The sequence below is a fragment of the Brachyhypopomus gauderio genome, chromosome 12, assembly GCF_052324685.1.
Source record: "Brachyhypopomus gauderio isolate BG-103 chromosome 12, BGAUD_0.2, whole genome shotgun sequence".
Classification (NCBI taxonomy): Eukaryota; Metazoa; Chordata; class Actinopteri; order Gymnotiformes; family Hypopomidae; genus Brachyhypopomus; species Brachyhypopomus gauderio.
Genome location: NC_135222.1, coordinates 16,605,805 through 16,630,411, shown reverse-complemented (window position 1 = coordinate 16,630,411; position 24,607 = coordinate 16,605,805). Strand labels below are relative to the sequence as shown.

Genomic DNA, 24,607 nt, shown 5'->3' with positions numbered 1-24,607 from the left:
AATTTGGCGTCACGAACAGGATCGGCGAGAGACACCCCGGAGAAGAGGTGACTGATCTTCGAGGATGCTCCCCGGGGGATGAGATCCCTGGCTGGGCTGGGCAAAGTGGGAACCCCATGAGCAAAGGGAAAGTACCTATCCAGGGAGTGATGTCACCGCCAGTCTCCGGTGGTGTTCTCCGCCCGATCTAACAAACCGCAGTGAGTGGGAATTTTCAGTTTATAAAATTCTAGGAATTTTTTCATTTTTTTTTAAGTGTTAAATATCCGCCAGTGTCCGCCCGCCGGATGATCTCTGTTATACGATAGGGATATAGTGAGATATCGCCTACAGGGATACAGAGAGGTATCGCCTACAGGGATACAGAGAGGTATCGCCTGAGAATATAAAGTCTATAAGGTGGGGATACTGCGATATCGCCCACGCGAGATAGGACTTAGCCTAGCGCCCGTCAGTCTGGCCAGAGATCCAGCTGGGCAGAAGCGCACTGATTAGACGTAATACGGTGTTGGCTAGCTCCGGAGCGGCAGAGATATCCGATAGGGGCGGGTGGAACTGTTTGTTACGTTGGTATGCAGTAGCGGATCTAAATTTTGAGGACTTTTTCTGACGTGTTTAATTGATTTGGGATTTGTTTTTTTTGGACCCCTCACAAGAAAAAAAAAAGTGTGAAGGGTCATCTCTGGGATTGTCTAGAATTATGAGTAAACATAATTTGGGTAAAATTGGTAAAATACATAGTAAGAGTAAAGCATCGGAGGCTCATAGTTTAATCATAATAATAATAACAACTATAAGTGTAATTTACCAAATGACCAGAGATTATTTAGAAGATGTAACTCGACATGTGGGTTTTTGGGCTAAAGCATTATGGGTTTGGTTCAAAGGGAACCAAACCCATAATGTAGTAGACAGTAGATAGACTATAGTGATAGTGTAGACCAGGCGTACTCAACTAAATTTGTCCGCGGTCCAGTTTTGGCAGATACCTGTGACCTGAGGTCCGGTGCGGCGGGGGTGGCGAACGTAAGTTGTTGAGGGGGGGGGGGGGGGGGGGGGGGACGGTGCGCGAACGGTGGAGGCGTTTATACTTTCGCGAGCGTTTTGTCCGAAACAATAGGCGTTTTGTCCGAAACGATATGCGGTAGAAACACCCCTCAAAACAGGGGAATGAACATTTACCTGACCAATTTTAATGTTGCTATATGTTTCAGGTTTGAAAAGTGCTGGAATTTAGGTTAAAGTACTTTAAAATGCTTGAAATTGTAACTACTTGGTTTCACAACAAATATCTGTCTGACTGAATAGTTCTCTTGTATTAGGTTAACAAATACGAGCCTCTTGTAATTCCAGGACGAAACATGAGAGAACGTGAAGACGTGAAGATTGGGCGTTTTTTTAAACTTAATTATGTTTAACATGCTGGGAAATATTGAAATGGACCTTGAAAGTGGCGTACAAGTGCTTGAATTCCACCTTATAAAGGTGTATGAACCCTGAAAAACGTGACTTTGTTCATTGCACTGAAGCGCGACGCGAAGTTACAAAATTCGAGAGGTGCACGACCTCGCGAACCGACAGCGCGCGAGGCACTCGCGCACACGCGGAGCCACAGCGATTACGTCATTTTCGCCGCGCGGACCCTCGCGCCGCTCACGAAGCGTCAACCAGGCAGGCTTGTTGTTAATGGGGGGGGGGCGAACGTAAGTTGTTGAGCGGGGGTGGCAAACGTAACACTCGTGACGGAGTGTTTTTTCAATAGCCCTGATATAAATGCTACGGTTTTGTTTTGGTCCGTATCCAGTTAATCAGGAATGAGATTGGGTCCGGACAGGACTGCGTTCGGATCCGGATCCGGACCGCGGTCCGCCAGTTGAGTACCCCTGGTGTAGACTATCAGCACCGACTAGTTGAGAGAGTAAAAACAGAGCCCAGAGGCGCAGATAGAAAAACGCGCAAGTATTTTGTTAAACATAAAGCAGATATGGAAGAAAAAGCAAAATGCTGGCTTAAAGAAGCCAAGAAAAGGCAAGCATGACAGGTAGGGATTAAAAAGTGTACTAACAAAATTCTCTCAGTGTGTTGTTGTAGCCGACCAGACCTCGACGCTGCCCCGACTAGATCTGCGCCAGCCATCCCGGCTCAGCAACTGCACCAACTGCAAGATGCACCCACAGCCGCTACCCCTGCCTCCCGCACCTCCACCGCCAGTTCCAGCGCCACCAGCTCTGGCGCCACCACGGCAGCAACCTCTGTCTGCCGCACCTGCACTGCGAGCTCCAGTGCCATCAGTTCCGGTATCACAACCACAACCTCTGCCTCCTTCACTCCCACCAGCCCAACAGCTGCCGCTGCACCCAGGGCCGCTAGTCCCGTATGATGATGTCCGCCAGGTGATGGAGTGTGCCCGCCAGGCGATGGGATGCGCCAGCCGGACGATGGGAAGCGCCACCTCCCCAACGCCACCACCTCCCCCGCCGCCAGCTTCACCCATGGCAGCACACACAAGAAGCCGTGCTTCCCAGAAAGAAAGGGTCAGGTGTTGCTTCAACTGACCACCCCAGGGTGCGCAACGACCTTCCCAATGGTCAAGGTTGCAGGCCCTGAAAGAGACATCATGGTCCACCGTCACTGGACAGGAGACGACATCATGACACCCACGGCGGTGGGCCTGGGTAAACCGACAGAGATGGGAGGTAAGCGCTTCAGCGAAGAACTAACAGATTTTGTTCAGTCTTGTCATCCAGTCAAACAAGATAGACTGAGACTGGACACCGGGAGACGTCCATCTCCACAACACTGAGTGGGAACAGCAGCTGGACAGGAGGATCCAAACAGGCCCTACAGAGAGATTGTAGGACGCCTTGTCGCAAGGCTGGAAGCTGAACACCCAGCCACTATCAACACGTCCAAAATAGCTGCATGTAAATAAGAAGACGGAGAACCTGTCAGCGACTTCCTCGTGGGACTGACCAGAGTTCACACCGACCACAGCGGTCTTGTAGCACCAGCACAACGAGCGGAGGCCGGCGGAGGCCAGCCCTTGGGAAGCCCACCTGAGAAACAGCTTCCTGGTAAGCATGAGAAAAGACATCAGTGACCTCATCAGAGCCCAGTGCATCAGGTACAACAACCCCACCCTGAAAACCATAGAAGATCATGCCAAGCATCACGAGGCACAGCTGGCATGGAGAGTGAACAAGAAAATCCAGAAGCAAGCTGAGACCATGTTGCAGAGAACTCACAGAGAACGCGGGAGGGGCCGCGTCAGAGGCAGAGGAAGAAGACGAGGTGGATGGGGACGAGAGAGTTACCCCAGAGGAGAGGTGGTGAATGTTACAACTGTGGAAAACTAGGACACTTTGCAAGAGACTGTCCCGAAAATGAAGAAAATGCTGAGCAGAGAAACAGAACTTTCAGAGATTGACGGGCAGCGGAGAGGCTGGACGGTACAGGACCACTGGAAGACAACAAAAGGAAAGTAACTGGTTTAAATTATCATTTAATTTATCAATGCTTGCAGAAGATTAGTGTAGGGCCGGAGGGCCTGCCTAAAATAACACTGACTGTAAACTGCACTAAAATAAAAGTTTTTGGTTTATAGTGGTGCCACCCATTCAAAGAAAAAAAAAAGCCTCTCCGATGTAGATGAAATAATACATTTGAACATTAATTTTTAATTTTAACTGTTAAATGTATGTTATGGGTTTTGATTTAATGTGTAAATTGGGCCTGAGTAGCAGGCCTGAGGGGTTGTTTGTGCAGTGGGAGTTAGCTGTGTTGCGGTTCAGTTATCAGCAGGAGTTCCACTGTATGCTTATGAGCTGCAGAGTGCAGGAGGAGAGTGTTGGGAACACTTCATGTGTGAAGTGTGTAGTTTGTTGCCAGGTGATTTGATGTTGAGACCGTAGGGGTCACTGCACTGCACACTGCATGTGAGTGAGGGCCCCGATAGAGGTTTTGAGGATAAATTTGATGTTGGAAAACATGATTGCTTGGTTGTCACTGCTATTGTGTGGGATTGCGTGTGGGCTGCGGCAATGGTGCAAACCACATTAGAACAGGAAGACCTGTTCTCATTTCCTCGATCTAAACCACACATTATTCTGTCCTTATTGCATGTAGCCTAATACAACTTGACAGATAGCTAAACAACAGGGTTTGAATAAAGAGCTGAACCAAAGGCGTTTCAGTGTCTTCAGTGTTTACTTTTTCCAAATTCCCATTTCACTTGTGAAACTGCAAACAAACATCACATATCTTAATACAGTGTACACCAACATTTGTAAAGCACCATGACCATGTATCCACACAGAGCATGAAACAGAAATGCAGTTAACTGTACTAACAGGTCACAGATATATGTAATGTTCTACTAATACATATCTTAAAACATACTGCAAAAGGTTTTACTTACAAACAGTGAAAGATATGGCACAAAACGTGAGGATGGATAGAGATGTTTGTAGAGTCATTACACCTACTTCATCACGTGCACAGCTGAGTCTAAGATGGCCACATTGACCTATGAACCTCACCATGTGACTAAGCTAGCAAATCAGACTTAAGTGACAGAGCATTAATGACATTAGCAGCGCCACCAGTGGCTGTAAAGGGGAACAGCCAAATAGCAGTCAGAACACTCCCCGTCTGGAATTGTAAAATACCACTATACCCTATCAAAATTATTGCCATCTATGATGGTGACATGAGATAGATTATTTGGGAAATAGGTCTGAGGTAAGTCTTTGCAGTACCACCTTTAACAACTTTAAGCTCAACTTTCCTGACGTTCCCATCACTGCCAGGAAAAACTTGTGTTATGCGAGCCATAGGCCATTCGTTTCTCTTAACTTGAATGTCCTTCAGCAAGACCAAGTCCCCCTCTTTGACAGAAGACCTCTCGGTCTGCCATTTCCTGCACTCTGTAGAGTGCTGAGGTATTCAAGCCTCCAACGCTCCCAAAAGACATTTGCAAGATGTTGTACTTGCTTCCATTTTTGTCGGAAGAGATCTTTGGTGTCGAATGTACCTGGCACAGGATGAAGAGGGCTGGCCTTTTGGGTTAGCAACATGGCTGGGGTCAAGAGAGCAGGTGAATCAGGATCGCTAGAAATGGGAGCCAAAGGTCTTGCATTCACTATTGCAGAGACCTCTGCCATAAGTGTAGACAACACTTCATGAGTGAGCCGTAACTCGGCCGTATGCAGGAGCATAGAGTCCAATATGCGCCGACAGATGCCAATCATCCTCTCCCAAGCCCCACCCATATGGGAGGCATGGGGAGGATTAAAAACCCAGCGACAACCTTCCTCACTTAGGTAGGTTTTAACACTTGGTTCCTCCAGGACCATGAGCAGTTCTTTACAAGCACCAACAAAATTGGACCCACAATCAGAGCGTATTTGTTTTACAGGGCCCCTTAGGGCAAAGAAGCGTCGAAGTGCGTTCAGAAAGCTGGATGTGTCCATTGATTCAATCAACTCAATATGGACAGCACGGACACACAAGCATGTGAAGATGACTGCCCATCGTTTGTTACGTGCATAGCCTCCTCGAGTGCGCTGAGACACAACCGTCCATGGTCCAAATACATCTAGCCCAATGTAGGTAAAAGGAGGATCCGTTTTGAGGCGGTCCTCAGGAAGATCAGCCATTTTTTGTTCTGTGGTTTTTCCTCTGAGCCTCTTACACTGAACACATTGGTAGATAACCCTATTAATGCACCTTTTTGCACCAACAATCCAGAATCCTGCACTTCTTATGGCTCCTTCTGTAAAAAGACGGCCTTGGTGCTTGATCCGCTCATGAAAGTGATTCACAAGTAGAGAAGCGATGTGGCTTTTGCCGGGGACAATGATAGGATGTTTCTCATCAAAAGGTACCTGCGCATTATCGAGCCTTCCCCCAATTCTCAGAAGACCTTCGTCATCAATTATGGGATATAATTTCCTCAACGTATTTCTCTTGGGAATTTCTCTTCCTGCCTTTAAAAATGTTAACTCACCTGAATAGACTTCTTGCTGTACACATCGAAGGATAGTACTTTTTGCTTGAGATAGTTCATCTACAGTGCGAGGCCTTGGACAATAATGCCACCCACTGCATGTGCTCCTCTCAGTGTTGGATTTTAGAGAATGAATAACATGAATAAGGCAGGCGATAGCACGCAAGAGGGCCTTCCAGCTGGAAAAACGATGGAAGCGATGAGATCCGAGTTTGTCTTGAGAGACGTGAACTGTTACACTGGTGCAGTTTGGCCGAATTTCAATGTCAGAGTCTGGGTTGATGAGCTCATAAGATTCCTCTTCAGTGAAGGACCCATCAGGAACAGAGAGAAAGGTAGGTCCAGATAGCCAGATAGAGTTATGCAAGTCTGAAGCAATTACAGGACGTGTAGCAACGTCTGCGGGATTCAAACTTGAAGGTATGTAATGCCACTGTTCTGGCTTGGTTGACCTTCGGATTCTTTGCACCCTATTACTGACATAGATGTGGAAGCGTCTTGTTTGGTTACGAATGTATCCTAATACCACCTTACTGTCCGTGTACAACTCAATCACGTCTGGTTTGACATCCATCTCTTCTACAACAAGCTCTGCTAGTTCAGCAGCTAAAACAGCAGCGCCTAACTCTAGACGGGGAATTGTATGTGCGGCGGTGGGCGCCAATTTCGCCTTCCCAAGAACAAACCCGGTCTTGCATGTTCTGCTGATATTTTTCACCTTCAGATAGGCCACAGCTGCTATGGCCACAGGGGATGCATCTGAGAACACGTGGATCTCTATCCTTTGGGCTTTGGAGAGCGAAATGTTCACATAAGTTCTGGGAACTTCCAAATCTGTCAGATGTTGTAACGAGTTCTTCCATGATTCCCAATCAGCCTTCTTTTCTAATGGTAGTGGAACATCCCAATCCAAGGAACTAGAAGTTAGTTGACGCAGCAGAATCTTTCCCTGGATTGTAATGGGAACCACAAATCCGATAGGATCAAAAATGCTATTTACTGTGGCCAGAACTCCTCTACGTGTGAAGGGCTTTTCGTCTGTAGTGATATGGAAGACAAAGGTATCACTCTTGAGATCCCAGCCCATTCCAAGGCTCCTTTGGGTAGGAAGTGTGTCCACTTCTGGATCCAGGTCTTTCAGATCCTTTGCATGATCTTCAACTGGGAATTCCATGAGAACTGCAGGACAATTTGAGGCTATCTTGTGAAGCCTCAAGTTAGAGGTTGCAAGCATCTCTTGAGTTCTTCTCAGTAGGTCTACTGCTTCGTCAACAGTAGGTAAACATGTAATCCCATCATCAACATAGAAATTGTGTTTTACGAACTCCTCTGCATCCTTTCCGAATTCATCCACCCCAAGCTGAGCTGCACGGCGGAGTCCGTAGATTGCTACGGCAGGTGAAGGACTGTTACCAAACAAGTGGACCGTCATTCTGTATTCAGCTACCTCTTTTGTCATATCATTTTCTTTGAACCATAGAAATCGTAAAAAATCACGATGGTCTTGTCGTACAATGAAACTGTGGAACATTTGTTCAATATCGGCAGTTATAGCAACTGCTTCTTGGCGGAAGCGTAGCAAGACCCCTAACAAGGTGTTATTCAAATCAGGACCTGATAAGAGTACCTGGTTTAGGGACATACCTTTGTCCTGTGCGCTTGAGTCAAAAACAACTCTAATTTGGCTTGGTTTACGGGGATGGTAGACACCAAAAAGAGGCAGATACCAGACTTCTTCTCCTTCTTTGGGAGCTGGTGCCAACTCTGCATGACCAAGATCCAGGATTCTTTGCATGAAGTCCACGAAATGTTCCTTCATCTGTGGTTTCTTCTTCAGTGTCTGACAAAGTGAATGCAACCTTTTCATGGCTAGATCTCTGTTATTGTGAAGACGAAGCCTTGGTGTACGAAACGGAAGTGGCGCCACCCAACTATTCGATTCATCTATGAACATTTCTTTCTCCATTATTTCCATGAACAGTCTGTCTTCAATGGATGGTGCAATCTTTTCATCATGTATTGTCTTTTCAAACACTGTGCTTCCCAATGTGCATTTTGTTGCATTTGAAGTGACATGAGCAACACGGTTGAAAGGAGATGTTTGGTGCACCTTAATGCTGAACTTCTCTTTCACATGAATGACATTGGGGCATGGAAAGCAAATGCTAGGACGTCCATTTGACAGGATGTTAGTGCGAAATGTGTTCACATCAGCTGGTCTGTGTGCAGAACCCAGGCAGACATCCCCAACTATAACCCAGCCCAGGTCTAATCGTTGTGCAAAGGGGGTGTCATTGGGGCCACTAAGCTGCTCCCTGACCTTGTGTAATTGAAGGATGTCTCTTCCAAGAAGTAGAAGTATCTGTGCATGAGGGTCTATACTAGGAATCTCATGAGCTATGGGTTTCAGGTGTTCAAAGTGTCGTGCAGCTTCGGGAGTTGGAATTTCAGAACGATCATCAGGCATGTGATCACATTCAATAAGTGTAGGTAGTGACACACTTACGTCGCCATCTAGGGACTCAATCTGGAATCCAACTGCCCTTCTCCCTGAAGTTTCAGAAATACCAGCACAGGTGCGCAAGGTGTAAGGGGTGTTGTTGCCCTCAATGTTAAACAGATCAAAAAACACAGACTTGGCTAAGGATCTATTACTTTGTTCATCTAGAACAGCATACATCTTCAGCATGTTTTCTGGGCAGTTCCGAGGGTACACGTTAACCAGGCAGATTTTAGAGCATGATTTGGGGCTTGGACCAGTACCACAGACTTCTGTGCATTTTGACGTGATGTGTGTAGTCTGGGTTCGTTCTTCCTCCCCGCCATACTTTGGCAAGGCTTCCTGGTTCCACGGAGCTGGTCCCGGATGAAGGGCTGAAATGTGTCTCTCACTGTTGCATTCATAGCACTTGATTGAAGCTTTACAGTCCTTTGCGATGTGACTCGTGGAAGAACAGCACCTGAAGCAGATTCCTTGTTCCTTGAGGTAGCTCTTTCGCTCTTCTAATGGTTTTGCTCTGAAACCTCTACAACGTCTCAAAGGGTGAGCCTTTTTGTGCAGTGGGCACTGTTTCTCAACGTCTGTTATCTTCATAGCAGATGTGCGTGTTGCATACTCATCCATTTGTGCTACTCCTGTTTTATGAGTGGTGATAGAAAACTTTGCAGGGATTGGTCTTTTGACAGTCATATCTGACCTTGTGTGAAATGCACCAGAAGATAGGTTAAAACTTGGATCATTTCTTGCATCAGCTTCACAACAGACAAATTGCGCAAAGACAGAAAATGGAGGAAAAATGACTTTGTGTAGTTTTTTATATTGAGACCCATAAGAAATCCATCTTTCCTGCAGATTGTGAGGTAACTTTTCAACAATTGGATTAACACCTCTTGATGTGTCCAAGTATGAAAGCCCTAACAAGTAGCCTTCCGATTTTGCAGACTCCACTTCAAGCAATAAATCTCCAAGCTCCCTGAGCTTTAGGGGATCTTTGTTGTTGAGTTTAGGGAAGTTTTCAATTTTGTCCAGAAGGGCCTTTTCAACAACTTCGGAGGCTCCATATGTCTCTTCTAATCTCTCCCAAGCTTTCCTGAGACCAATATCAGGATACCCAACATGCACAGCTCGGATTCTCTTCACATACTCAGCTGACTGATGTCCAAGCCACTTCATCAAAAGATCTAGTTCTTCACTTGGAGAGAGGTTCAGGCCTGCTTTGGCATTCAAGAAAGACGTCTTCCAAGCCCAGTAATTTTCTGGGCGATCGTCAAACCTGAGGAGCCCAGAACTTAACAGCTCACGACGGACAAGGAACTTGGCGATGTCACTTACTGCTGTGTTTTCATGTGGAGGAGGATGTGTTTGAAAGGCTGTATACGTTTGTACAGGAGCTTGTACATGATGATCCTCTTCTTTTTTTGGTTCTTTGGGATATAACGTGGCCTCTTGAGCGGACCTTTCACCATAAAATGAGAGACTAGGCATATGGGATCTAGAGCCTGCCTGGACTTGATGAGCCTCATCTTCCTGTTTGACATCGCGTTCTTGAGGAGAGGGTGAAGGAGGTGGGCACTGATGTGCTCGTGTTTGAAAATGCTGTTCTACATAATTGCTGGTGTGCTCTTTTGGATCTACTACAGGTAAATTAATTGAGGTGTTCTTCTGACTACCACCAAAGCTGAGCTCAGCAGCCTCTTCGAATACTTTTGCTTCAGCCAAAGCAGCAGCAACCTCTTTTTCTTGTTGTATCGCCATCAAAGTACCCTCCATACAAACCTTTTCTAGTTTAACAGCTGTTTCTTTGTTGATGAAACTGGCTCGTGCACGTGCTGCCTCTGCTCTTGCTCGAGCTTGAGCAGCAGCCAGACTAGCTGCGGATCTTTTTGACCCCAAAGATGAGCTAGAGGTGACTGACCTCATCTCATGAGTTTGCTGTCCCTCTGTTTTGTCCGCTTCCTCCATAATTATTGACTCCTCCAAGGTATATCAATCAGCACAAACGAGTGCTTCACCACTGATCCTGTATTAGGTGCCGGTTTTACAGTGTTTTTTCACTATTCTGTCCTTATTGCATGTAGCCTAATACAACTTGACAGATAGCTAAACAACAGGGTTTGAATAAAGAGCTGAACCAAAGGCGTTTCAGTGTCTTCAGTGTTTACTTTTTCCAAATTCCCATTTCACTTGTGAAACTGCAAACAAACATCACATATCTTAATACAGTGTACACCAACATTTGTAAAGCACCATGACCATGTATCCACACAGAGCATGAAACAGAAATGCAGTTAACTGTACTAACAGGTCACAGATATATGTAATGTTCTACTAATACATATCTTAAAACATACTGCAAAAGGTTTTACTTACAAACAGTGAAAGATATGGCACAAAACGTGAGGATGGATAGAGATGTTTGTAGAGTCATTACACCTACTTCATCACGTGCACAGCTGAGTCTAAGATGGCCACATTGACCTATGAACCTCACCATGTGACTAAGCTAGCAAATCAGACTTAAGTGACAGAGCATTAATGACATTAGCAGCGCCACCAGTGGCTGTAAAGGGGAACAGCCAAATAGCAGTCAGAACACACGTGTCACTAGCAAACGTTTGCGAGGAGCCACAATGGCAGGACGTCGGTGAATGGATGACAGAGATATCTGACATTACCGAATGGGAGAGAGTTCTTGGCAGGAACACCATGTTTAGCCCTAGCAGGAGGGTGTGGATGCAGCCGGCGCCGTGCTGGCTCCCCTGCAGGCGGGGAGTGGAACTGATTAACCCCCTTGATATTTTTTTAGCCGCCTCCTTTACCCTCTCAGAGAAAAAAAACAAATGAGTGGAAGAGGAACTCAGAACTGTTTCTGCAGCATTATGGGCACAAGGTAAGAGCGATGTTGGGGCTCATGCAGGGGGTGCGAGCCCATACACATCACCCCAAAATCTGACTATAGGCCAAGACAACATCAATACCCTTTGAAGCCTGAGGCGCTCAAAGGAAATTAGGCCAGTTTTTCCAATCACTTAGGCAAGCTGGAGTGATCATACTGTGCCCTAACTCACCCGTGCGCACTCCAATTTTTCCAGTTAAGAAACCAGGGCGGGAAGAATTGCAATTTGTGCAGGATTTGCTGGCTGTCAATGCAGCAGTACACGTTAGAGCCCCAAAAGTGCCAAATCCTCACAATATTCTTTCCCAGATTCCCCCAGATAGCCAGTGGTTCAGTGTAGTGGTCCTAGCAAATGCATTTTTCAGTGCATCCAGATAGCCAGTACTGGTTTGCATTTTCCTTTGAAGTAAAAAAAAAAAAAAACAACATACACATCACCCACCATTTACAATGCAGCGCTGCGAGACAGTCTGGCCTCTCTGAAACTTCCAGAGGGCATTGCACTGTTGCACTACGTAGATGTTCTGATACTCTGTGTAAACACATGAGAAGTATGCAAAGAGGGCCATAGTGGTATTGCTACATCACCTAGCAAGGGAAGGCCACAAGGTTCCTAAGCAAAATTGCAATATTGCTGAAAAAAGTGCACTTCCTGGGTCATGACCTAGTAGCCTATGTATTGAAATTCTGACACAACAAACAGAGATAAAAATAACATTTGTTAAAGAGAATAAGCCCGTTTGAAAAATGAGTCTGAAATAAAAGTTCTGAGTTTCTGAGTTTTGAATTCTGAAATAAAAGTTCAGAATTGATGTGCGTGTTCAGTGTTCGTATGTGTGTGGGGAGTGTTGACGTTAAAGGACCAGTGTTTTGACTCAAGCCCACAGTGACAGACAGAGGCCAGTAGCCTACTTCTCAGGAAAACTAGACGCCGGGGCAGCCGGGGTGCGGGCACTGGTAGCATTCAGAGATATAGTGGGGTACGCTCAACTCGCACTTCGGGTCAAACATGCTGTTTTTCGAATTTTACAGGACCAGAGGGAAAAAAAAAGCACATTTATCCACACAAGAGGTTTTGGAAACAATATCACTCCTGCCACATTATTCTGCCCAAGCAGCTGAGCTCACCATTCCTTACCAGCTCAAGGTCAAAGATAAAGCACCAACTAATCTCACAACTGCAATCATCAAATGTGCCGCACACACCAGAGCAGGCGACACAGTAGCAAAAGGCAATGCCTTCACAGACTCCACAGCCCAACACACAGTTTTGCAGGCTCCAAACACACAAATGATGCTAACGGATCACAGTAACAGAGAAGACACACCCTTAACAACCAGAGCAATACAAACACAAGCCACAATGTAAGACAAACAGAGATGGGCAAAAGGGGGGGTGCAAAACAATGGGGGGAGTCTGGACACACACACGGAGACAGGTAAGACGTGTGTCCCTACAGCCTACATGAGAGGACTGATTGAAATTGCTCATGGTAGGAGTCACAATGAGCAAAGGGGGGATAGTAGCATGCACTAGCATGCACTAAGAATAACCACACTCACCCAAAATTTTTCAATTTTGGAGCCTGAGATAGCAAAAAGGAGCCTGAGATAGCAAACTCCTTGGGACGTCTGTTTAAGGAAGACGTCTGGGACGACCTGGCGACTGGCTGGGTTGTGCCCGATGGCCCTGAGCAGCTTAACTGACTCTAGAGCCTGACTTAAGTTGACGATTTATGATAGACTTAATGATTTATTCTCTCCTTTTTAATGATTACACAGAATCAAAGGGGGGAAGTGTGAGAGAAATTATTGATTATTGATTAATAACTATTGATTAGATTATGTTTAATTATTATAAGAGATCATTATGAACTTTATGATTTAGGACATGTCCATTCTGACTAAGCAGAAGGACTACAATAATGAAGTAGTGTGATTCAGTGTAACCATGTTTAGTTCATATTATGCACGTGTGCTATACTGTGACCCAGGTCAGGGAGAGTGCTGAGGGTAAGAGTACTCTGTTAACTGGTAGTCACTAGGCTACTAGTCTTGGGTTATTTAGCTTTCTCTGTGTTCAACTGATACATCAGTTGCTTCCGCTAACTCTAGGGAAGTCCATATTAGGAGATACACACATGTGAGACAAAGTAGCCTGCTGGACGCTTATGTTTTGGAACATGCTGTGCTAAAGATAACCTGCTGTTAGAATTGCTGAATTGTGTTTAAGAGTGCCCCCCTGTCTTCAGAGTTGTCATGCTTGAATGAGACTCTCATGTCTGTGTCTGTCTTGTGTCTGCCTTGTATCTGTCTTTGTCCTATTTATATATATTTATATTTTTGTAATAAATTAATCATTTAACCACGTCTGAGTCCTCATCCATTTATTAGAAAATTTCCACGACAGATGTTAAACAATTATTTCTTAATGTGGGATTTTTTTCCTACAGAATAAATGCACTTGAGTTAAAGGTTGGATTTTTCTCTTTTTTCCATTGTGTCCTATATTATTTAGAAAAAAACTCAATTTATTAGAAGCTAAAGAACACATCTCAACCAGGGGTGCCAATAATTATAGGGCACTATATTTACCTTGTTGCATGTGCATTCCTTTGTAAATATATTCCCTCGTACCTAGTCGTTCTCCCCTGTTCCGCCCTGTTTAGTTTATATAATAAAATCTATAAACTCCTGCGATTGTGTCACGCTGGCTCAGTCTCGCCGATACAGGGGTTCTGAACAAATTCACGCACACAACTTTTTACCACATATTTGTGACATCCTCAGTTCATGTTGGAAACCGTGCCTTTGGGCAGGCAGCCATACCACACAAAGGCTGTCTAAATGAATCTGTTTCAGTTCCTCCTCACTAAACCTGCTTTACCACTAAAAGCTGAGAACATGCAGACTAAAACAAATAATTATAGCCAAGAAAGACACTACTCACTTCCCAGAATGACTGTATGGTAGAAATATGTGTTTTGTAGTACTGCGAAAAGTAACTGTGCAGTTTGCTACTTTAACCAAGATCAAGTTCCATGTGTGCATGAGCATACATAACCCAGTAAAGCCTGATTCTGATTCAAACATAACAAGTGTAATTATATGCTATATGCAAAGTGGTTAATATTACAATGTAGAGCCTTCTGTTGTCTTTACTGGCTCATCCTTTAACATCAGACTCTCATCAGACGTCTAACATTTCTTGATTTCTGCCCATTTAGGTTCGAATATGATGGCTTGCGATAATATGCAAAATAGACATGACTATGGCCTGTAGAACATCCTGGTGTCTGTCCATTTTGGTCAAGGTAACACTGTGATAGATGTTCAGAGATGATTCAGAAGAGTTAAAAGATATTAAAATAATAATGATAGTATAATTTAATGAGACTTATTTTGAATAGATGTCACATCTTACCGTGTATTGTTTGTCATACCTGTCATGATACCGAGCCCCCACCACCACCACCAAAATGTCATGGGTCTTTAGTTGGTGCACTTTATCAATTAACCCTCCTTTTTCCCATGATCACTTTCTTTTTCGTTCACACTCCCTGCCACAATACCACAATACCACCACTCTGAAGCATGGCCATAAATTACAATTCAGGGGATACACTTCACAGATATCGCTCAGCAGAGTTCTGAACACGTTGCTATGCTAATTTCCAGACCCTATGAAATCTTTTGTTTATTTCTGTCACCACAATATTTTTCTTTGTGTGTATTGAGCATTTATTCTTAGATTTTTGGCCTGATGACTACGGTGCTTTCTTCCTGTTGTTTTTTTTTTGCTTATGATAATTCTGCAGACACCAAGTACACTTTTTTGAGTTTTGAACACACACACCTTACACCTTCCCCAATCCCAATCTCATGTTTGCTGATTATCTGCATGTCTCACCTTCAAATAAGCACACAACACTTTGAGGCGCAGCCAAATAAACAACGGGTAACGTGAATACTGACTCTTAAAAACCAAGACTCACAACACCACCATACGGTAACAAAAGTGATTTTTGCATTCATTTTTTTCTAAGTCAAACACTTGGAGTAGGGGGTAGATCAGCCACGCCATGCCTGTCCCTCCCCTGGTGCCATAGTTCCCATGGTGATGCTAAGCTATGTTTCCTTTTTGGTGTTTTGTCTCTGTTCTTGTTTCTCCTGTTGTTTTGGTAATCCCCACCTTGTTTACCACCTTGAGCCAAATTCTAAAAAGTTTTAAAGTAGCTTATTATTTGTTTGCTGATGATATCCAGCTTTACTTTTCATTTAAACCTAGTGAGGTCCAGAGTTTGCAGGGGCTAATAGACTGTGTGGATGCTGTCAGGGAACGGACAACAAAAAACTTCCTGCAGCTTAATGCTGAAAAGACTGAAGTTTTGATTGTTGCTCCTGAAAAGGTTATTCTATTAATTAAGGTAAATCTTGGGTCGCTGTCCCCTGCTGTCCACTCAAACCTGAGGAATTTGGGAGTTGTATTTGATCAGTCATTATTGTTGGATGCGCATGTTAAACAGCTGTCAAGATCTTGTTTCTTCCACTTAAGAAACATCAGTAAATTGAGGCGTGTCGTTTCAGATTCAGAGCTGGAGATACTTGTGCATGCATTTATCTCAACTCGCATTGATTATTGTATCTCTCTTTTCTCTTCACTTACAATATCAGCCAATTAATTAATTATGATTGATTGATCAATAGCTGAAAGTTAATTGAATTGAAATGTGCCATATTTGTCAATTGTGATTTTTCACCGCAATCGAAATTGTCCTCCGCATTTACCCATCTGTGCAATTAGAACACACACACACACACACACACACTAGTGATTACTAGGAGGCTGTGGTGCACACATGTCCAGAGCGGTGCCCGGTGCCCGGGGAGCAGTTGGGGTTAGGTACCTTGCTCAGTCATGACCTCAGGCCTGGGAATCAAACCCATGACCCTCCGGTCACAAGACCAGTTCTCTACCACAGTACTACGAATCAGTTTCAATAGAGTTCAAAATGTAAGAATTTATTGTCACAGTAGGCCAGTCCACCTCCTCAGGGGAGACGCCCACTCTCACACATTCCACCTCCTGTGCACTCCCCCACACACAGTCACCCACCTACTGATCACTGTGCACACCTGTTCCTAATCACTCTCACAGTTTAAATGCCTGCAGGTCCTGCCGTTCAGTGCTGTGCATTCCTTGCGCCTACGCTGTTGCTTCTGTCACCCTGTTACACTCACATCCCTGTGCTGCTGTTTCTGTCACCCCGTTACACTCACATCCATGTGCTGCTGCTTCCTCTTTAGTTCTGTATCTTTAGCTGTTTTGGTTCTTGTTCAGTTGCACCTTAGGTGATGTGCAATTTATCTCAAGGTATAGGACAGGTATGGGACAGTGATGGAAAAATCAATATCTCCAGTTAAAAGGATGTTTTCCAGTTTAGGATGAGTTTGAAAGCAACTGAGTAAACCTTTTAAGGCAACCCTGTAATTTTCTTCAGGTGGTTCTGAAATATAATATGGAATATATAAACTAATATATAAACAGAGATGTTTGCAGTTAAAGGTATAGATTGATATACAGGGAAAATCCAAACTCAATGTAGTAAGGCAGGTCAGAAACCAGGTAGACAACAGTAAAATAGCAGGAAAACCAAATGGGGCAAAGGTTAAAGACAAATCTGGTAAAATAATAATAATAATAATAATAATAATAATAATAATAATAATATTTTATTTAATAAGCACCTTTCAATACACCCAAGGACACTGCACAATAATAGCAAACAAGAGAAGGAAAATATAAGAATATTAAAATCCAATTTTAACGTTAAAATAAAATACAAAAATACAAATAAAACAATATAGGCTCAGCCATAAGCCAACTGAAAAAGATGGGTTTTTAGATGTGCCTTGAATATAGTGAAAGATGGGCAAGCACATTTTAAAACAGGCAAAGACATGAAAACCAATAGGTCCAGAATTGAGACTGAAAAAATGAGACTTTGCAACAAAGAGTAGGTAGGAAGCAGTGACGTGTGCTGATAATAGAGCTAATAGAAATAGAATAGATAATAGAAAACAGGTGCTGTCCATATTTTGGAAATCTTGGGTGCACTGTGAGATTCTAGGACGTATAGTTTGTCTGATGCTTTTCATACACGAACTAATACTGTTCCTTTACATACTCAATCAAATAAATTTTATTTTTATTTTTTACTTTTATTTAATAGTATTTCAAATGTATTGAACTGCCATTATAAAAAAGCGTAACATATATGTTGTAGTAATATATTTCACGGTGTTACCTTACTTTTATTAGGCACATCTGAAAAAATATATATTCATTTTAGTATTTTAAAAACAAAAAAAAAATCAGCAATTACATACCCAATTATCAACACTTCTGCCAGTACCAGAACGAACAGGTAAGTATTCCTCTTCATGGTGCTGTCTTGTGCTCTTGAAGAATACAACAAGGGTGCAGTCGTCTTTCTCAGAATACTCCCCACAAGAAACAAAAAAGCATACACCAAACACCACTAGAGACAAATGTGGGAGGAGCTGCCTCCTCATGGCAGTATTAGGGTGACCAAACGTCCGTATTTCACGTCCTGTCCCGGGATATTTTTTTTTTTAAGTGAGGAAATGTCGTGGTTCTTAAATTACCTTCATTGGGCCATTAATTGTACAGGCACTAGGACCCTGAGCACGGCGATGCATGACACGGAATAGGGCAGTCCTGTTTTTAATCAGATCGCAAGCATGGCAAGTGTGTGTTCGAAGAGAGAGAGAGAGAGAGAGAGAGAGAGAGAGAGAGATTTTTTTTGTTTATTTATCACAAGTGTCCTGGTTTTCCCAAATAAAAATATGGTCACCCTAGGCAGTATGAATCACTCAGAGAAGACCCAGGGAAATATAAGTGATTTCCCTGTACTTAACTATTGCTGAAATATTCAACCTGGACTGCCAGCAGAACTTTACACACATTGATCATATTTAATTGAAATTGTGCTTTCCTCTCTATAATATAATAGTAATAATCAACACAATCTTGTACATAATCCCAGTGATATAATGTACTGTCGTTGAACTCCTGGGTGTCCAAAGAGACTTAAAACATCCCTTTGCTGATTGCTACAGATGTGTTTGTTCCCTGATGTAAGTAGAAAACAAGGGAGAAATCTATTATTAATTACTATTGTAGTAAATTACTATTAGTATTACTAATTGGTATTAAAGTAAATGAAACACTGAACACTGCCAGCACCATTAATCTAAAGCTAGACTTGAAAATGCTGTTGGAAAAAATTCTTTTCTCTCCTAATGCTGAGTTGAACCTACTCTTGATGTCCTCCTGTTACTAAGCCTCAACCTGTGTAATGCCTAAACAATTATGTTTACACAAAACATTTCTTATGTTTCTATGGCAGGAAGCAGGAATACAAATCTGCTCAAGTGGTCAAAGGCATTCCAATTTCTGGACTAGTACTTTTTATCTAAATATAACACATCTTTCTGCAGCACTCAGAGTTGACATTTTCAGTCATGTCATTCCCCACATTCCCACTGTCTCTCGGATGACACAGCATCACCAGAAGGTACATTATTACATGCAGATCCAGACTGAACTATGCTTTTTACATTTTTCATATTTATGAATGTTTTGTGAAAACACTGTCTCTACAACATAATAAAGACAAGTCAACGGTGTCTAAAATGATCAATCTGGCATATTATCTAATGTGAAACCAGGGTGAATTCTGAGTTTAGCTTTTTAGTGATAGTATAATAAAAAGCTCTACTAGCCTGCATTGATTACATGACAGGATGACTACAGGTATACTTGGGTAACCCTGGGTACTCTGCTGTCCTACAAGGTATTAAATTCCTGTAACTGGATCTGGAGGCCAGTTTCTGTGAGGGTTTAATGAAAGGTCTGTCACACAAGCTTAAACTCGAGTCAAACAGGTTTAAAAATGTTCTAAATGTCATAATTGATTTTATTTGAAATACATATGAATGTATGTGTGTGTGTGTAAATTTCTTGACCTCTGTCCATTTATTTGAACACCTGCCAATCAGCAAAAAATTCTGGCCCTCAAAGACCTGTTAGTCCACCTCCAAAAGTTCCACCTCCACTCCTCTTAATATTCTAAATTAGAAGCACCTGTTTGAGGTCGTTAGCTGCATAAAGACACCTGTCCTCTCAACACAATCAGTAGGACTATTAACAAGGCTAAGACCAAAGAACTGTCTAAAGACACCAGAGACAAAAAATGTAGATCTCCACAAGGCTGGAAAGGGCTACAGGGCAATTGCCAAGCAGCTTGGTGAAAAGAGATCAACTGTTGGAGCAATTATTAGAAAATTGAAGAAGCAAAACAGTCAGTCTTCCTCGGACTGGGGCTCCTTGCAAAATCTCACCTGATGGCATAGCTGGTTCTGTGCTTGGATTAGAGCTGGCCCTCAACAAGCTGCTGAACATCATGGACAATGTTCACCACCAGTGATGTCAGTAACGCGTTACTCTAATCTTACCACTTTTTTCGGTAAAGAGTAATATAACGTGCTACTATTTCCAGTCCAGTAATCAGATTAAAGTTACTTATCCAAATAACTGGGAGAGTTTGATTTTTCCATCCCTGTCCCATACCTGTCCTATATCTTGAGATAAATTGCACATCACCTTTTAAAAAATGTTCTTTTATTATACCTCCATACTTGCACTTGCATCTGTATGGCTGTCATCAGTCATCTTCTCTATTTGCACAGCAACTGGCTTTCACTGTTGTTCTACTTAGTAGTTAACTGCACTACCTCCACTACATAGACACACTAAAAAACTATACTTTTATAATTAAATTTTACACTTTATATTTTATTGTATATTTCTACAGTAACCTTCCTTTATAACTCTGTACTACAACCCCTGGCAAAAAGTATGGAATCACCAGTCTGGGATGAGCACTCATTCAGACATTGTTACGAATTGACCAGGCGGAGAGGAATCCAAATGCGGAAGTAGGTCGCTTTTATTTACATAATTCACATACACAGAGAATGACCAGTAAATCGCTAGCATAACGCTTAGCAGTGGTAACGTTCTCTTGGGGTGGTCGGGACGGTCCAGGGTCGTAATGGGAGAGCAGAGTCCAGGAGGCACAGAAGGGCTAAGCAGGAGATGAGGTCTAGGGAGCGAACAAGGGTCAGAACACGGGAGATCAAACAGGAGAGAGAAACGCTTGGTATGTGGCATGTGTCAACAATACTTCGCGACTGAGACGTGCTGGTGAAGTGCTTAAGTAAGACTGAAAGGGGGCGTGGTGATGGGAGGCAGGTGAGGCTGTTTAGGGAAGATCAGGTGGCATTCCTTACAGTACCCCCCCTCAAAGGAGCGGCACCTGACGCTCTACGACGTGCCGGGGGGCGACCGCGGCGCCGGGAGGCAGGAAAGATGGGGTGTGTTGCATGGAAATCAGTGATCATAGTGGGGCAGAGGACATCCCTCGCTGGAATCCAGGCACGTTCCTCGGGGCCATATCCCTCCCAATCAACCAGATATTGGAGACCACCTCGCCGGCGTTGGGACTCCAAGAGCTCTCGGACGATGTATGCTGGACGACCATCGATATCCAGAGGGTCCAGAGGTTTATCGGACACGGGGGGAACAGTAAACGGGCTGTAGTGAACCGGCTTCAGGAGAGAGACATGGAAGACAGGGTTAATACGGTAATGTAATGGCAATAGAAGTTTATAGGTAACTGCATTAACTCTGCTGAGCACTTTAAATGGACCGATGTACCATGGACTAAGTTTTTTGCATCGTTGCTTCAGGTTGAGGTTCTGTGTCGACAGCCATACTCTCTGTCCCGGGTGGTAAATTAACGCCGGGAGACGACGACGGTTCGCGTTGAGTCGGCGCGTATGTAGTGCGCGACGCAGATGTACATGTGCTAGCTCCCAGGTGCGGGCACTTGAACCACTCGTCTAGGGCTGGAACATCAGCTGGCGTCTTGTCCCAGGGGAAAAACGCAGGCTGGTAACCGTACACACATTGAAAGGGCGTGAGTTTGGTAGCGGTGTGTATAATAGAATTCCAGGCGTACCCTGCCCATGGGAGGTATTTGTGCCAGTCGCACTGAGAGATGCAATATTGTCGGAGAAACCTCCATAACTCCTGATTGTAACGCTCAACTTCTCCGTTAGACTGGGGGTGGTGGCCTGAAGTCAGACTAACAGCAATGCCAAGAAGTTTGCAGAATTGCTTCTAAACCTGAGACGTAAACTGTGTTCCCCTATCAGAGAAGATATCTTCGGGTAAGCCATAAATACGGAATACGTACTGGAAGAGGTTAAGTGCCGTTTCTATGGCTGTGGGTAATTTGGGGCAAGGAATGAGACGACACATTTTAGAGAATCGATTTACAATTACCGTAACTACAGTATTCCCTCCCGATGTGGGCAAATCCGTCACAAAGTCAATCGCGAGGTGTGTCCATGGCCGGTGAGGAACAGGTAAGGGAAGGAGTTCTCCTACTGGAAGTCTATAGGGAGTATGGGTCTGAGCACAAACGGAGCACGCCAGCACATAATCACGAATGTCATCCTCCCAGGACGGCCACCAGTAACGCTGAGAGACCAGGTGCCGTGTGCGTGTAATACCTGGGTGGTCTGTGCCCGCTGTGTCATGCGCGAGCTGTAGGATACGCCCCCGAAGGGATATGGGCACGTATTGTTTCCCCTCCGGGCATTCCACCGGACTGGGATCGTTGCGCAAAGCCTCATCTAATTCCTCTTGTACTTCCCATCGAATAGCTGCGAGGAAACAGGACTCCGGCAGAATACGTCCAGGTTCTTGGGTTGCTTCGTCCTTTTCGTGGATCCGTGATAGGGCATCGGCTTTGATTTTCTTTGACCCGGGTCTATAAGACACAGTGAAACGAAACCAGGAGAAAAACAGTGCCCACCTGGCTTGTCGTGGGTTCAGGCGTTTGGCTGACTTCAGGTATTCGAGGTTTTTGTGGTCCGTATATACAATATACAAGTGATTTTTCATAGTCTTTTAAGGGAAAGTCCATTTTTGCCACCGAGCTGTTGCACTTCGAGGGATCATTTGAAAAAAGTGAGAGGGATCATTCTGCATTCTCTGTCCCAACACCTGTGTTTCAGGGGACGGGGCATACAAAACCTTGAGAGGGATCATTCCTGCCCAAACTATTTCATACCACATAGAGCACATATGTCAAAGTTAAGGCCCGCAGGCCAGATCCGACCCGCGAATTGATTATCTATGGCCCCCTGGATGATATTTAATTACTATTAGAACCAGCCCGCACGCCACAGCCACCCGATGGTGTTTTGCACGCACAAACACTACATTGCCCACAATGCAACGGTAGCCCGCGAAGTCACTGCAGCGCACGCAAGCGGCAAGGGTCTGAGATATAAAGTTTATAAGTTTAAACTTTAAACTGAGATAAAGTTTAAAGTCAGAGATAAAGTTTATTTATCTCTGATCCATATCTATGAGTTGCTAGTTTGCTCTGGCGCCAACCACTGGCGATCGATCTCGATATAACACTTAATTTGTGTCCATTTTACAGGCCACCCGGTAACAACTTACGTTCGCTAACCCCGCACCCCCCGTCAACAATTAATGTTTGCCACCCCCTCCAGGTTCAAATCTCACTCCAAGCGATCTTGAAAAGTTGGCAACCCTGAATAAATAGGTAAATAGATAATTAAAATGGACTACTAAATAGAGGAAACCATACAACATTTACTCCCTATTGAAATGTACTCACAAAAAAGCAAAAACACACCGCAACTTCCATCGCATTTTTTTTTAAAAACACCCGCAACATCAAACATTTTAGCCTGCAACAATCACAAAAAAGGCCTGCGAAATCCTGGTGGGACTGTCTAGGGAGCGAACAAGGGTCAGAACACGGGAGATCAAACAGGAGAGAGAAACGCTTGGTATGTGGCATGTGTCAACAATACTTCGCGACTGAGAAGTGCTGGTGAAGTGCTTAAGTAAGACTGAGGGGGCGTGGTGATGGGAGGCAGGTGAGGCTGTTTAGGGAAGATCAGGTGGCATTCCTTACAGACATTTTATTCTGTAGAACAAACTCAGATCAAAAACATGATACATTACAGTAATAAGGTCATTCCAAAATGCGACTTGTTGGCTTTAAGAAACACTAAAAGAAATAATAAAAAAAAACATTGTGGAAACAAAGTAAATGTTACTTTAATTGAACAAGCACAGGGATAAAATATGGACTCACTCAATTCTGAGGAAAAAAGTATGGAATCATGAAGAACAGATAACTCAGCACTGTTTTACTCAGCACTGAGTTTTTTTCTAGCACAAGCACAAAATGTGAAAAATACAAATTATTGGTGAAGCGTTATTAACATATATTACATATAGCAGATAAAGCATCTTTTCAAGATCAATGGGCCTTCAGAGAAGGCCTTGAAGGCCCTGACGGTTCGCCACAGCTAATTAGCAACCTATTAGCAAGAGGCTAATAAATAACCAATCGCCTAATGTCAATAACATGAAGTCACTCACAACAATCTGCATTCCTTTATCTTTTGCTCGTTTCTCCTCTTCTTCTTTTCTTCTGTTTCTGAACTGTGCACCTGATGGCTTCTTTGGTCTTTTACCTTGATCCATCTTATCTTTCGACTACAGTCCCTTCCCCCATCGGTCAACCAGAGTCACGTGACGTAAACAAATTCACGTAGCCTTTGACTATTTTTTTTCTTTTCATTTTTCACATAGCTAACCCAGTTACTACATGAAGGTATATGGGTGACAGTGGGTCCATGTTAATTTTAAGAATGAAACACAATTTCTTTTAAAGCAGTTGTGTGTTGTGTGGTCTGGGATCATTCTATCCCCTCGCCTCGCCCCCTCCCCCTCGCCTCCTCTTACACACACACAACCTGTATGACTCTCATTCCGCAGCAAGTTGACATGACAGTGAGTTCGCCCCAGCACCCACTCCACTAATCTGACATGGAAATGAGCGGTAGTCTAACCCTAACCCTCTACCTAAGATTGCGCCCTGGGCAGTTGCCCACATTGCCCATAGCTAAAACCGGCCCTGCCTGCCTCAGATTAGATCTCCTCTTTTGTCTGCAGTTAAAAACACCTGCAGTCGTGACACCTTGGAGGGCTACTGGACGA

At 43.9% G+C, this 24,607-nt stretch overlaps 1 protein-coding gene across 4 annotated transcripts in view; it reads right to left on the bottom strand.

Annotated features, from left to right (window-relative positions):
- LOC143527930 (histo-blood group ABO system transferase 2-like) overlaps positions 1-24,607 on the bottom strand; it is an 89,868-nt gene that overhangs the window by 54,237 nt on the left and 11,024 nt on the right. Inside the window, exon 1 of one of the 4 annotated variants that reach the window (XM_077023316.1) lies at positions 17,794-17,999. The exons of 2 other annotated variants lie outside the window; for them this stretch is intronic. In XM_077023316.1, the coding sequence (XP_076879431.1) occupies positions 17,794-17,849 (56 nt within the window). In that variant the 5' untranslated portion in view covers positions 17,850-17,999. Of the gene's footprint in view, positions 1-17,793; positions 18,000-24,607 lie in introns of those variants that run through there. One more of the 4 variants, XM_077023313.1, reaches the window with a different exon arrangement.